Source organism: Cervus elaphus, chromosome 20 (genome assembly GCF_910594005.1).
Source record: "Cervus elaphus chromosome 20, mCerEla1.1, whole genome shotgun sequence".
Taxonomy (NCBI): domain Eukaryota; kingdom Metazoa; phylum Chordata; class Mammalia; order Artiodactyla; family Cervidae; genus Cervus; species Cervus elaphus.
This window is the reverse complement of record NC_057834.1, coordinates 58,408,935-58,424,218: the sequence shown is the minus strand read 5'-3', so window position 1 is coordinate 58,424,218 and position 15,284 is coordinate 58,408,935. Positions and strand designations below refer to the sequence as shown.

At 35.0% G+C, this 15,284-nt stretch overlaps 1 protein-coding gene across 1 annotated transcript in view; it reads left to right on the top strand.

Moving 5' to 3' along the window:
• Positions 1 to 15,284, top strand: part of STXBP3 (syntaxin binding protein 3) — a 54,775-nt gene that overhangs the window by 14,836 nt on the left and 24,655 nt on the right. The window contains exons 3-7 of the mRNA XM_043877018.1: positions 375 to 456; positions 1,161 to 1,237; positions 7,923 to 8,001; positions 9,231 to 9,331; positions 12,558 to 12,712. Of these exons, the coding sequence (XP_043732953.1) occupies positions 375 to 456; positions 1,161 to 1,237; positions 7,923 to 8,001; positions 9,231 to 9,331; positions 12,558 to 12,712 (494 nt within the window). The remainder of the gene's footprint in view (positions 1 to 374; positions 457 to 1,160; positions 1,238 to 7,922; positions 8,002 to 9,230; positions 9,332 to 12,557; positions 12,713 to 15,284) is intronic.

Sequence of the window (15,284 nt, the reverse complement as noted above, 5' to 3'; positions counted from 1 at the left end):
ATATTAAATGAATTTATTCATGTAAAGTGCTTAGAACAGTGCCTAGAACAATTATTCCACCACAAGCAGCATTTTATGATTTTAAGAAAATTTGATGTTCAACATAAGATGCATTTAAAGTGAACAAATTCTGCTTCAAAGTGAAAATATTGCTTATTTATGTATAATATTATATGTCCATATATTGAGGAAATAAATTTCTAAATCATGAAAGTTAAATGAGTTGAGATAATTTTGTTTACTCTCCTGATATTTTAATTTTATGTTATAAATAGACTATGAATTTGAGTATGTGTAATGCATTAAATTCTGTCTTTTGTGAATTCTTGGCAGTTAAATGCTTAAACTATTTCTTAATTTATATTCATTTTAAGATAATGCTTCTAGATGAATTTACCACTAAGCTTTTGGCATCATGTTGCAAAATGACAGATCTTCTAGCAGAGGGTATAACTGGTAAGTGTTTCAAATACTCACCATGAAAAACTTTTTTTTTTTAATTATGATAGGGAGAGTTTAAAGTATTAATAAATTTTAGTTAGTAATTGTGTTTCTCAGGGGATTATGTCTTATTTTTTTAGTAACTGTAGCTATAATAATTATTATGGACACTCTTTTCTTTGTGAATCTTCAGAATAACCTCTGTAAGTCAGGATTTTTCCCCTCAGCTGAGACATGTAGTTAAGCGCCCCTAACCAAGACTAAGTCAGTTGCCTTGCTGAGTTTGTTCTTCAAAATTTTTATTGTTATATATTTGTTATAGTTTTGTATGTTGATGCAGTAAGTTTACTTCAGTATTTTGACTGATGTTTGTGGTTTTCATGTTTTGTTTTTAAATGGATAGTAAGATTTATGTCATAAAATCAACTTTTGTGCTTATTTCCAAGTGTGTAATACTGACTTTTTAAGCTTCTCTTTATTACCTAGAAATGAGGCAATTGCAAATTTAAATCAGCTTTAGTGTGGGGTTATGAAAAATAACACTGCCACAGTTGCTGTCTTCCACCAGGCAGGATTGTGTTAATAAGATTTTAATTTCTCTTACCTCTTCATAGTAGCCTTTTAAAGACAGATATTAAATACCATAATTTGTAATGTGAAAACTGAAACTCCAAGTCAAATATAATTCTTTGTTTATATTTTGGACTTTTTTTTGTTAGTTGTGGAGAATATTTATAAAAATCGAGAACCTGTCAGACAAATGAAAGCTCTTTATTTTATCTCTCCAACATCAAAGGTGAGTGTTTTGAATCTAAACAGTATGTTCTTCAAAACTTTCACCATAGATGAAATTTTCTCTTAAGAAACTTAAAGTAATAAAATGTCCTTTATTAGACAGGTAGTGTTATAAACTAGTTTGTGTAAGAAAGTCTTTCTGAATTAGAAGGTTGTTTTATTTGTATTCTTCTCAATGGGAATATATGTGAAAGAATTCCTTTCTCCCCCTATATGAAAGCGGAATTTATTTGTATAAAACAATAGAGTTTCAAAAAAATTAAGTTTCTTTCAGTAATTTGTTACTCATGTAGTTTCTAGTCAACCATGATTTTAGGAGAAAGGGAATGTATGTGAAAGAAATAGTCTTGGATTAATCTTTCATTAATATTAGCTACTTCCCTATAGCATACACATATGTATCTGTATACACACATATATGCATATATATGAATGTATGTATTTCTTTATGGGAAAGGAATTTTTAAATTTATAATCTAACCATGATTTAATTCATACTTAAAGTCAAGCTTTTAGAGTCATATAAATATCAGATTCATTTATTCTGTATAGTATCTGAGAGTGCATTTTCCAACACATCCTTTCGCTTTTTCTTAGAATAAAAATGTTAATTTTACAATTCCAGTTTCATTTCTTCTAACTCTAGCAGACAGTAGGGAAAAACCCAAATATTTACTATGTAATCTATACATGTTGGCTGCTGGTAGATTTTAATGACATTTTGTATCTTATCTGTAATATAATTTTATAAGAAAATTTATGCTCAGAAAAATATGAAAGTCAAAAGTACCATTTTCACCTACTAAATTGGCAGAGAGATTAAAAAAGTGTGGGTGTATATTTAGACATTTATTTATCTGTCTTACCTATGTATCATATTCTAGCTCTCAATATGCATTATCAATGGATAATCAAGCAGAAACTACTATATACTGCTAGTGGGAGTATAGATTAATACAACCTTTTTGGAAAATAATTTGCCATATCAAGAACCTTAAAACGTTCTGAGTCATGAAATTTATTGTTAAAAAAAAATCAGTAAATGGTTAAACTAAGTTCCTAAAATCCAAAGAAATTCTTAGCGTTAATACATAATGGTAGGAAAGATCTTGTGACCATTGAAAATGAGATTTCTAGAAAATTTTAATGATCTATGTCAATGTTCATTTTTAATGTAAGTGACAGAAAGCAGGATACAAAATAAAATATTCAGGAAAGGATCAAAGAATTCAGAGAAAATGATATCTAAATGTGACTCCTTTATCTCCCACAACCAATTCTGGTTTCTCTTCCTATCCTGAATCAATTCACTTTTCGGTCCTATAGACCTATGGATGCATGTGAGACCTTGGGCTCTTTGGGCACTTGTAGAGAAACTTGGTATGAGATTTCCTTCCTCAGGGGCTGGGCAAGCATCTGGAGGCTAGCTTCAGAGAGTTCTCAGACAAGGGTCATGAAATGACAGATTTTAGGAAGAGTTTTGGTTATAAGAGATCTGTGAACCCTAGGGGAAAGGTCAGATGGGTGGTTTGTTTTCTTTTATACTCACAGCCCTCAGGAGGAGAAACCTGTTTACCTTCTTCTTATGGTACTGCCTCTCTTCAGGATACTCCAACAGCTAAACCTAAGTGTTAGCTGAACTGATATAGAAGCAACCACACATCTAAGTGGGTCAAATGACCAGAGAGAGAAGGTTTAGTAAGAATGAGAAAAGGATACATATAGCAAAATACAAGAGCTTGGAAGGAAGGATGATAATCTAAACAGAAAATAGTATACTTAAGAAGAGTCTGGTGTGACATGTAAAAACTTTCTGAAGCTCTGAAGTATATTTTCTTAGTTAAGAGGTTAACTGTAGAGGAGGAAATTTTAATTGATAGTCTGGAAGATAAAAACGAAGTATCTCAAAGCAAAAAAAAAAATCATGGAAATCATGGTGGGGAAGATAAGAGACTTGCAGGGTAGATTAATGAGCTCTAACAGAAATATGTTACTGTCCACTACTATGTTAGTAGTAAATATGTTAATATCTACTAGTAAATATGTTAATATCTACTACTGTGGGCAGGAATCCCTTAGAAGAAATGGAGTAGGCATCATGGTCAACAAAGAGTCCATAATGCAGTACTTGGATGTAATCTCAAAAATGACAGGATGATCTCTGTTCGTTTCCAAGGCAAACCATTCAATATCACGGTAATCCAAGCCTATGCCCCAACCAGTAATGCTGAAGAAGCTGAAGTTGAACGGTTCTATGAAGACTGACAAGACCTTTTAGAACTAACACCCAAAAAAGATGTCCTTTTCATTATAGGGGACTGGAATGCAAAAGTAGGAAGTCATGAAACACCTGGAGTAACAGGCAAATTTGGCCTTGGAGTAGAGAATGAAGCAGGGCAGAGGCTAACAGGGTTTTGCAAAGAAAATGCACTGGTCATGGCAAACACCCTCTTCCAACAACACAAGAGAAGACTCTACACGTGGACATCACCAGATGGTCAACACTGAAATCAGATTGATTATATCCTTTGCAGCCAAAGATGGAGAAGCTCTATACAGTCAGCAAAAACAAGACCGGGAGCTGACTCTGGCTCAGATCATGAACTCCTTATTGCCAAATTCAGACTTCAATTGAAGAAAGTAGGGAAAACCACTAGACCATTCAGGTATGACCTAAATCAAATCCCTTATGACTATCCAGTGGAAGTGAGAAATAGATTTAAGGGACTAGATCTGATAGAGTGCCTGATGAATTATGGATGGAGGTTTGTGACATTGTATAGGAGACAGGGATCAAGACCATCCTCATGGAAAAGAAATGCAAAAAGGCAAAATGGTTGTCTGAGGAGGCCTTACAAATAGCTGTGAAAAGAAGAGAACTGAAAAGCAAAGGAGAAAAGGAAAGATATTCCCATTTGAATGCAGAGTTCCAAAGAATAGCAAGGAGAGATAAGAAAGCCTTGCTCAGTGATCAGTGCAAAGAAATAGAGGAAAACAACAGAATGGGAAAGACTAGAGATCTCTTCAAGAAAATTAGAGATACCAAGGGAACATTTCATTCAAAGATGGGTTCGATAAAGGACAGAAATGATATGGACCTAACAGAAGCAGAAGATACTAAGAAGAGGTAGCAAGAATATACAGAAGGACTGTACCAAAAAGATCTTCACGACCCAGATAATCACGATGGTGTGATCACTCACGTAGAGCCAGACATCCTGGAATGTGAAGTCAAGTGGGCCTTAGAAAGCAGCACTACAAACAAAGCTAGTGGAGATGATGGAATTCCAGTTGAGCTATTTCAAATCCTGAAAGATGATGCTGTGAAAGTGCTGCACACAATATGCCAGCAAATTTGGAAAACTCAGCAGTGGCCTCAGGACTGGAAAAGGTCAGTTTTCATTCCAATCCCAAAGAAAGGCAATGCCAAAGAATGCTCAAACTACCACACAATTGCACTCATCTCACATGCTAGTAAAGTAATGCTCAAAATTCTCCAGGCCAGGCTTCAGCAGTACGTGAACCATGAACTTCCAGATGTTCAAGCTGGTTTTAGAAAAGGCAGAGGAACAAGAGATCAAATTGCCAATATCCACTGGATCATCGAAAAAGCAAGAGAGTTCCAGAAAAACATCTATTTCTGCTTTATTGACTATGCCAAAGCCTTTGACTGTGTGGATCACAATAAACTGTGGAAAATTCTGAAAGAGATGGGAATACCAGACCACCTGACCCACCTCTTGAGAAACCTATATGCAGGTCAGGAAGTAACAGCTAAAACTGGATATGGAACAACAGACTGGTTCCAAATAGGAAAAGGAGTAAGACAAGGCTGTATATTGTCACCCTGCTTATTTAACTTATATGCAGAGTACATCATGAGAAACGCTGGGCTGGAAGAAGCACAAGCTGGAATCAAGATTGCCGGGAGAAATATCAACAACCTCAGATATGCAGATGACACCACCCTTGTGGCTGAAAGTGAAGAGGAACTGAAAAGCCTCTTGATGAAAGTGAAAGAGGAGTGCACGTGTCTCTTTCAGATCTGGTTTCCTCAGTGTGTATGCCCAGAAGTGGTATTGCTGGGTCATATGGCAGTTCTATTTCCAGTTTTTTAAGGAATCTCCACACTGTTTTCCATAGTGGCTGTACTAGTTTGCATTCCCACCAACAGTGTAAGAGGGTTCCCTTTTCTCCACACCCTCTCCAGCATTTATTGCTTGTAGACTTTTGGATAGCAGCCATCCTGACTGGTGTGTAATGGTACCTCATTGTGGTTTTGATTTGCATTTCTCTAATAATGAGTGATGTTGAGCACCTTTTCATGTGTTTGTTAGCCATCTGTATGTCTTCTTTGGAGAAATGTCTGTTTAGTTCTCTGGCCCATTTTTTGATTGGGTCATTTATTTTTCTGGAATTGAGCCCCAATGTTCATCGCAGCACTGTTTATAATAGCCAGGACATGGAAGCAACCTAGATGCCCATCAGCAGATGAATGGATAAGGAAGCTGTGGTACATATACACCATGGAATATTACTCAGCCATTAAAAAGAATTCATTTGAATCAGTCCTAATGAGATGGATGAAACTGGAGCCCCTTATACAGAGTGAAGTAAGCCAGAAAGATAAAGAACATTACAGCATACTAACACATATATATGGAATTTAGAAAGATGGTAACGATAACCCTATATGCAAAACAGAAAAAGAGACACAGAAATACAGAACAGACTTTTGAACTCTGTGGGAGAAGGTGAGGGTGGGATGTTTCAAAAGAACAGCATGTATACTATCTATGGTGAAACAGATCACCAGCCCAGGTGGGATGCATGAGACAAGTGCTCGGGCCTGGTACACTGGGAAGACCCAGAGGAATCGGGTGGAGAGGGAGGTGGGAGGGGGGATCGGGATGGGGAATACGTGTAAATCTATGGCTGATTCATATCAATGTATGACAAAACCCACTGAAATGTTGTGAAGTAATTAGCCTCCAACTAATAAAAAATTAAAAAAAAAAAAAAAGAAAGTGAAAGAGGAGAGTGAAAAAGTTGGCTTAAAGCTCAACATTCAGAAAACTAAGATCATGGCATCTGGTTCCATCACTTGATGGGAAAAAGATGGGGAAACAGTGGAAGCAGTGTCAGACTTTATTTTTTTGGGCTCCAAAATCACTGCAGATGGTGATTGCAGTCATGAAATTAAAAGACGCTTACTCCTTGGAAGGAAAGTTATGACCAACCTAGATAGCATATTAAAAAGCAGAGACATAGCATACTAACACATATATATGGAATTTAGAAAGATGGTAACGACAACCCTATATGCAAAACAGAGAAAGAGACACAGAAGTACAGAACAGACTTTTGAACTCTGTGGGAGAAGGTGAGGGTGGGATGTTTTGAAAGAACAGCATGTATATTATCTATGGTGAAACAGGTCACCAGCCCAGGTGGGATGCATGAGACAAGTGCTCGGGCCTGGTGCACTGGGAAGACCCAGAGGAATCGGGTGGAGAGGGAGGTGGGAGGGGGTATCGGGATGGGGAATACGTGTAAATCTATTGCTGATTCATGTCAATGTATGACAAAACCCACTGAAAAAATAAATAAATTTAAAAAAAAAAAGCAGAGACATTACTTTTCCAACAAAGGTCTGTCTGGTCAAGGCTATGGTTTTTCCAGTGGTCATATATGGTTGTGAGAGTTGTACTGTGAAGAAAGCAGAGCGCCGAAGGATTGATGCTTTTGAAGCATGGTGTTGGAGAAGACTCTTGAGAGTCCCTTGGACTGCAAGGAGATCCAACCAGTCCATCGTAAAGGAGATCTGTCCTGGGTATTCACTGGAAGGAATGATGTTGAAGCTGAAACTCCAATACTTTGGCCACCTCATGCGAAGAGTTGACTCATTGGAAAAGACCCTGATGCTGGGAGGGATTGGGGGCGGAGGAGAAGGGGTCTACAGAGGATAAGATGACTGGATGGCATTGCCGTCTTGATGGACATGAGTTTGAGTAAACTCCGGGAGTTGGTGATGGACAGGGAGGCCTGGTGTCCTGTGATTCATGGGGTCACAAAGAGTCGGACACGACTGAGCAACTGAACTGAACTGAACTGAACAGAAATATACTGGTTGTAGGAGTTGCAGGGAGACAAAAAAGAACAGATGGATGAGAAGATTAAATTGTTTGTTTTTAAACAAACAAATTGTTTTCAGACTGTTGTATCTTGAAAACTACCAGCCAAGAGGCAGATACTCTTTGCAGTCTGCTAACCTTTTAGTCTTTCATTCTAATCCCTCTTGACAACTTTAGCTCTTAGCTCACTGGCAGTCTTCTCCAGTAATAGTCTCGATGTAGGTAATACATTATCTATGTAGGTAATACTTCCCAGTACATTCATTTTCTTCCAGTAGTCTTATCTTCTATGTTGCTTCAGCTTCTTAGTCCCTTGACCATTCTTAGGTCTCCTCATCACCAAAAGAGCACTCTCTGTTCATACATCTTACCATACTACTTATGTTTCTCCCTATAAATGGCTAGATAACATAGCATCTTAAAAAATCAGTTTGTAAGTTACACTTTTGACATTTAAGGTTTTACTTTATTATCAAATAATCTTAATTATTTCAAAAGCACATTTAAATTAGTACTTGATAAAATGTATATTAACGTCCAATCTTTTTTCAGTCTGTAGACTGTTTTTTACGTGATTTTGGAGGTAAATCAGAGAACAAATACAAAGCTGCATATATCTACTTCACTGACTGTAAGTAGCTTTGTAAAATTACTGCTTCATTTCAAATCCTACTAATTATGAAATATTTATTATGCTAATTTTAATAATAGTAACTTTCTATTTATTGTTCGTTCTAGTTAGGTTAGAAAGAATCTAAAAATGTAAGATTATTTCTATCCTAATTCATGATAAGGTGATAGAAAATGAAATCATTCCAAACTAGTTTCAAAAGATGGTCATTTTTGCTGGTATCCAGGGGAGGGGGGTTTGATGGAGAGAGCTATCCCTCAAATTCTGTTCCAATAACAGTGAGAATTCTTTAGATCAAAGTTACAACTGGGGATTTGACTGTATAATAAAGTATATTATAAGACCCTTTGGGAGATGCAGTGAAGAAACTGCCATCTGTTTGCTAACAGTAGGGAGAAAATCTGTCACATTTCTTTTTCTATTCTGTACATTCACATAAAAAGCAGTTTTCTAGTTATTTTTCCTGTAAATTATTATTTATCTTATACCTAGCAGCAGTTTGCATTTTAGAAAATGCCATATCATAAGTATTTGCCATTTAAATAACCTTGTTACACAGAAATCATGTTTATGGAATTGATAAACTTTAATGTGTGAAGCCTCGTTTAATTTAAGGAATCTTGAAATTAAAGAACATTGTGTTAAAAGATAGTAGAAGCCCATGGTTGATGCTCCAACCTGGATTTAGTGAAACTATAAGCAGTTAGGTAAAAGGCAGGGGCAAGGGGAAGACAGCTCTAGTGTCCAGAACTTACTAGTTTGGAGGCTTAGAATTTCCTCACATTGAAGAAGGCCCTATAATGCAAGGAAAGATGAAAATTTGTATGGTGTGGCTACACTTAGTGGCAGATATAGAAAAGTATAAATTCCTAAGAAGCTCTGAAAGTCCTTCAAAAGTTTAAGTCCTTAGTTTGGACTTGATTTTCCTTCCTGACAATTTTAGCTTGCTTTAGCTTGCTGTTACCAGCTCTGTAAGGAAATACATCTTAGGTCATGGTGGATATGAATGGGGAAAATGGAATTTCTGTTACAGTGCTCATTACTAGAATTCATCTGTTGTATAAAGTGAAAAGCAGTATTTACATATTATCTCTATCCTCATAGTAAATTACTTTGTGAAAGTCAGTAATTATATATAAAAATAAATATTTTTGGATGTTGGAATGACTTATTCAAAAGAATGAAAATTTAAATGCAGTTATATACTTTGATTTTTTTCATCCTCTCAGTTTGCCCTGACAGTCTCTTTAACAAAATTAAGGCTTCTTGCTCCAAGTCGGTAAGAAGATGTAAAGAAATAAATATTTCCTTCATTCCACTTGAATCTCAGGTACTTTCTACTTTTATTTTTTAAATTTTTTATCAAAAAATTTTCTTTGAGCATTGAAAGGCTTGTTACAAGGGTCAAGCAAGGAGAATGGGCTGCTTGTGCTTAGAATAAAACTCCTTTTATTTTGGATTATTATAAACTAAAATTAAAAATAAAAGGATTTTATTCTAAGCACAAGCTGCCCATTCTCCTTGCTTGATCCTTGTAATAACGATTTTAAAATGCAGTTTTATGAACTTATTTGCTAGAAAGACTTATCCTAACGATATTCTGTATGTTGTGTATTTGGTGAATTTTAAACAATCCACAAATAAGCATTTACTCTGGTGAAGGGAGGAACATGAGTACTAAATTGGAATATAGCATTAATAGTAAGAGTGGACTTAAATTTTACATCCCTAAGTCCTGTGTGTGTCAAGATGTACAGCCCTATTAGATTATGAAATCAAAAGATTTTGAGCATAATCTTTGTTAAATGACTCCAAAGAAAAATGTTTATATTCTGTAACCATTTGTGATATTAAAACAAAATTCTTTAGTAAACTTTTTACACAACATTATATAAGCTATCATTTATTTTAATTTATAAAATGAAGGATTCTCATAGACTTGATTTGCCTTTGGAATAGTTAATGAGCCTTCAATTAATAATAATTGCAAACACATAGAACTTTCTCTATCAGATGCTTTCCTAAGTGCTTTACATAAATATATTCATGTAATCTTCACAGTAGCCCTATGAATAGATGGTAATTCTGTCTCCATTTTAAAGATGGAGAAATCAAAGTGGTTAAGTAACTTGCCCTAATCACACAGCTAGTGTATTGTTTAGCTTTGTTCTTTGTGTTTGGATTCTAACATTTTGTAGAATTGGAATAGTTTACTATTTCTTAGAACCATAAAGTTGATATTTTAAGAAATAAAAAGGTCCTGGATAATGAATTTTTCTTTTACGCTATTGCTGTTTTTGACGAAGGCTGTAATCAAAATCATAAAATCTTTAGATATCTGCTTAACATTAAACTGTTTCCCAAAGGTTACTTTAAGATTTTTTCCTTTAATATATTATGTAAGTTTAGTTTAATACTCTAGAAAGTGAGAATAGCCTAAGTGCAGAGATACAGAAGCAGAAAAGTGCAAGAAAGCAACAGGATTATGGATTATTAGGGGTGATGGTATGATATATAAGTCTGTAGGTAGGTTGGGACCAAGTTGTAGGAGGCACCAGGTTCCATCAAGAATGATGGCAGAAAATGGGCAGATATAGAAGAGTACCAAAGTCTTTAAGGAAAAGTAGAAGTTGGGAGATCATTGAAGAGAAATTGGTAAAGTCAGATATGATAGTCTTCCAAAGAAGAGAAGTTGTACATTAAACATATTTAGAAGTTGCATGGAGAGAAAAGTGGTTGACTTCTCCTAAATCTGAGTCAAAGGAATTAAAGAAAACTCTTTCCCTTTCAAAGGGTTTAATTAATACTATCACATATAAACTAGGGCAATTAGATGGAAAGCATTAATATAAGAAAGTTTGTTTACAGTGGACCTTAGGGAGTACAGAAAGTCTGGTACAGTTAGTGGAGAAGGTGCTAGATTGTATCTAGATAGAAATAAATCTAAGCCAGCTATAATTTAGCAAGAAAAGTAAATGGAAGTTGTGAGTGGGGGTAATGGAGAATTCCTGTATTTAAGGAACTGGTTGTGGGTCATGGAGATGAAGAAAGCATTTAGTAATAGTCTAAAGGAACACACCATGGTGATGGAAAGGAGGGGGAGGAGAGTGAAGGAAAGGGAAGATGTGAGTGTAGACAGAAAACCAGCTCCAGAGTTCTACTTGGTTCATTGGAGTATTAGATAATAACTTAGATTAATTTAAGATGTGGTAACAAATCTCCAAATCTGTGTTTCACAACAACAAAGTTTATTTCTCATTCATGTTATTGTCCACTGTGGTTTGACTAGGTCGTTGCTCTATATCCTCTTCATTCTGGGATATAAGCTGAAGGAGTGGAGTTAACTCTTCTCTGGGACATAGCAGAAAGAAAAGAGAAATGGTGGAGCCGTACAATGGCTTTTAAAGCTTCTGCAGGGAAGTAGGGAAGTAGGCACATGTCACTTCTGTTCATGTTCCAATGACCATAGATAGCCTGATATCCATGAGTGGGAAGTATACTCCCATAAGGAGAGGCCCTGTCAGGAAGGGCAATAAATATTTTTGAACAGATATTTTCTACTGCAGTGGGTAGAATATTGTGAGAAAGCCACAGTCCAGCTGTAGGGTGCTTGTCAGCAGTTATGGCAGCTAAGACTTTGAGCAGGACAGACCTGAACAGCACATTAGCTTTAGCTGAACCTCAGTCCATGTTCAGGCTCCTACTGGTAGTGATAACTTATGTTCAGAGAAAGGTATTACTTTGTGTGAAAGGAAATGCAGGGAAGTTTATCCATAATTTATTAGCCTATATTATTTATTACATGTCTACTTTTATACTCAACACATTAGACTAAGAGGGATTACTACCATTGTTTAAAAACAAAATTAATTGAATGTGAAACTCTCACCTCCAATTAGAGAGATTTTTCTTTTGTATTCATCAAATAACACAATAGTAAATCTCTAATCCAATTCTTTGAATGTAGATAAATGCTTTTGTTAGTTGAAAAATGTGAGATTTCACTGTATGTATACTAAGATCAGTACTATGTCCGGCACAATGCTGTGTTTTTTGGGGAAGTGTTTTTCTACTTTAAGGAGAGAAATTTATACTCTTAATATCAAGAATATAAGCTAAGGAATTGAAGATACATATTAACTTTGGAAAATTTCTAGGTTATTCTCTGATGGGTTGAGATTTTAAAGTATGTCAGATATGTAGACCAACTTTGGCTTTATTTCTTCTTGCCAAGTATTAGGTTTCTGTTTTTCTTTGACTACCTCAGATCCCTTTATCTGCTGCACAGGTAGAGAAAACCCAACAGTACAATCTATGTATAAAACAAGAACCGAAGGAGAGAGGTAGATTAAGCAGGAAAGGAGAGTGAGAAAAGGAATGAAATCAAGATGACAGAGAAAATGAGATTTAATTAAGGTAAAGACACAGTTGTTTCAGGAAACAGCATGGTTAGTACATGTATTTTGTAGAGTCCCAAGGAATAACTATGCTTTTCTTGATACATATTTTTAATTAAATTTCTAAATTGACAGTGTGACTTTTTTGGCCTAACTTAGGTATATACTCTTGATGTACCAGATGCATTCTATTACTGTTACAGTCCAGACCCAAGTAATGCAAATGGAAAAGATACCATCATGGAAGCAATGGCTGAGCAGATAGTTACAGTATGTGCTACCCTGGATGAAAATCCTGGAGTAAGATATAAAAGGTAAGGCACTCAATGATGTCATTATATGTTATGATGTCTGTTTGCTCGTTGATATAGAGGTCATGTCTCCATGTTTTTGTGTGTTGGTTTGCAGAATTTATTTTCTTTATAACATTATGCTCTGTATATAGGAGATTTAAAGTTTAAGGCTTAAATTTCAGAGTAACTGATAGCCTCTGTTACTGAATTTCAGAGCTTAAATTTGGTATGATTTACATGAATATTTTTCATGAGTTTAAGGAATGCTTAGAAGAATGTCTTTGTTGTCTTGTGGGGAATATTGCCTTACATTTAATGTTTCATTAAATTTCCACTAAATTGAAATATTCATAGTATCTGGATACTGGTTATAGTGTCTAAATATCTATGGTATCTAATTCCAGTGGCCATTTTAAATAGATTTGAGGGGTTTTTTTAAAGTTAATGTTTGACTTTAGTACTACGTACCTTTATTTATTTGCTCATTATTAAAAGTAAAGTTTACTATAAAATGCATAAATTATATTTATGTGGCTTGATAAATCATTCCAAAGTGAACATAGACATCTAACTTCACGCAGGTCAAGAGATAGAATACTAACAGCATCTCAGAGGCCCCGCTTATGATCCCTTCTAGTCATCACCCACTGCCTCCTCCTCAGAAGTAACTATTATTCTGACTTCTAACACGTATTTCAGTTTTGCCTGTTATTGAACTTGGTATATATATGGGGTCATGGCATTTTTTATTTCTGGCTTTGCTCAATATTATGTTCTTAGACTTTCATGTTGTTCTGTATAGCCAAACAGCTTGGTTTTAATCTCTGCTGTTTACTGGCTGTGTGATTCTTCTGCCCTCAATTTCTTTGTATATGAAATGGGAAAAATAATAGTAATCACCTCATAAAGTTGTTTTTAGCATTATGAGTTAATATCTATAAAGCACTCAAAATAGTGCATGGCACTAATGAAAGGGTAGAAGTAAATACACTGTACTACTATTACTACTAATAATAAGTAATATAACTTGTCTCTGTTTTAAAAAGTTCTTTAAACACTGACATTTGTTGAGGTAGTTGGCGTAATTGTTCAATTTCAAATTCATGTAGTGCTTTATATTTAAGTTTCATTATCCTTAACCATTTAAAAAGTTTTCTTAATTACTTAGAAGAAATATTGTAAGTCTCCTTAATTCAGATGTGACCAAACAAGCTCTTTACTCATACCACGAGTGTTAGAAACATTCTTTTTCTTATAGGTGCTGTGCTAATTACATTCTGAACTAAGTGGTTTATCTTTTGCTAGAGTTCAGTCTCTGTTCAAGCTTCTGCTCTTGGTGTTTGGCTATGTTCAGGGAAATGAATATGTAATATAGTCCACTATCCTGTATCCATAAGTTTGGCATCCTCAAATTCAACCAATTGTGTATTGAAAATGTAAAAAAAAAATTCCAGGAAGTCCCCAAAAGCAAAACTTGAATTTGCTACATGCAGACAACTATTTACATAGCATTTACATAGTATTTATGACTTTACATAGCATTACATTATATTAGTGTTGTAAGTAATCTAGAGATGATTTTTAAGTATATGGGGTATGTGTATGGGTTATATGCAAATTCTATACCATTTTATATATGAGACTTGAGCATCAATGGATTTTCATATCTGAGTGAGGTCCTGGAACCAATCACCTGTGATATTGGTGGTGCTTTAGTACTAAGTCTTGTCCAACTCTTGCAACCCCATGGATGGTAGCCTGCCAGGCTGCTCTCTTCTTGGGATTCTCTAGGCAAGAATACTGGAGTGGGTTGCCATTCCCTTCTCCAGGGGATCTTCCCAATCCAGGGATCAAACCCAGGTCTCCTGCATTATAGGTGGATTCTTTACCACTGAGCCACCAGGGAAGCCCTCCTGAGGGATAACTGTAGCCAGTTTATAATTTAATAAGCTTACTAGTTATTGTGATAGTTAAATAATAATCCAGGCTTTTAAAATCCTATCCTATTCTTTTGCAAAGTATTCTTTTATGCCTTATGAACTTTTCAAGTGTAATTCTAACATGAAATTATTTCCTTTTGAAAATATTTTAAGGCATAATGTATAATAAATTATCCTGTATAGTTGCTGCTTTATTTACTTTTGAAGTATAAAATCTAAAGGTCCTTTAACATTTTGAAGCCTTTACAAAGAGTTCCTCCATTTTTGAGGTTGGTGTGCTAATTGAAGAGTCTTTTCCAGCGTTGTCTTTATAGATTCAGAAGTTACACTAATGTCACTGGTCTTAAAGTTACAATTTAGAGTATGGTTTTATCATTTTAGAAGATAGTGATATATGATTTTATACAAACAACTTTATTGGAAAGTTGACTAAATATTAGTATATAGGGAAATCTCATAGAAATGGGAGAGATAATTGGTCAAGTAATTTGGAGAGTAATATGGTAGAAAAGTTGAAAACGTACATACTATATGACCTGCAATTCTACTTTTAGAAATAGTATACCTAGAGAAACATTTACATGGAGATTTATGTATAAAGATATTTGTTTCCATGTTGTTTGCAATAGTATAAAATTGAGAATGACTTAAAT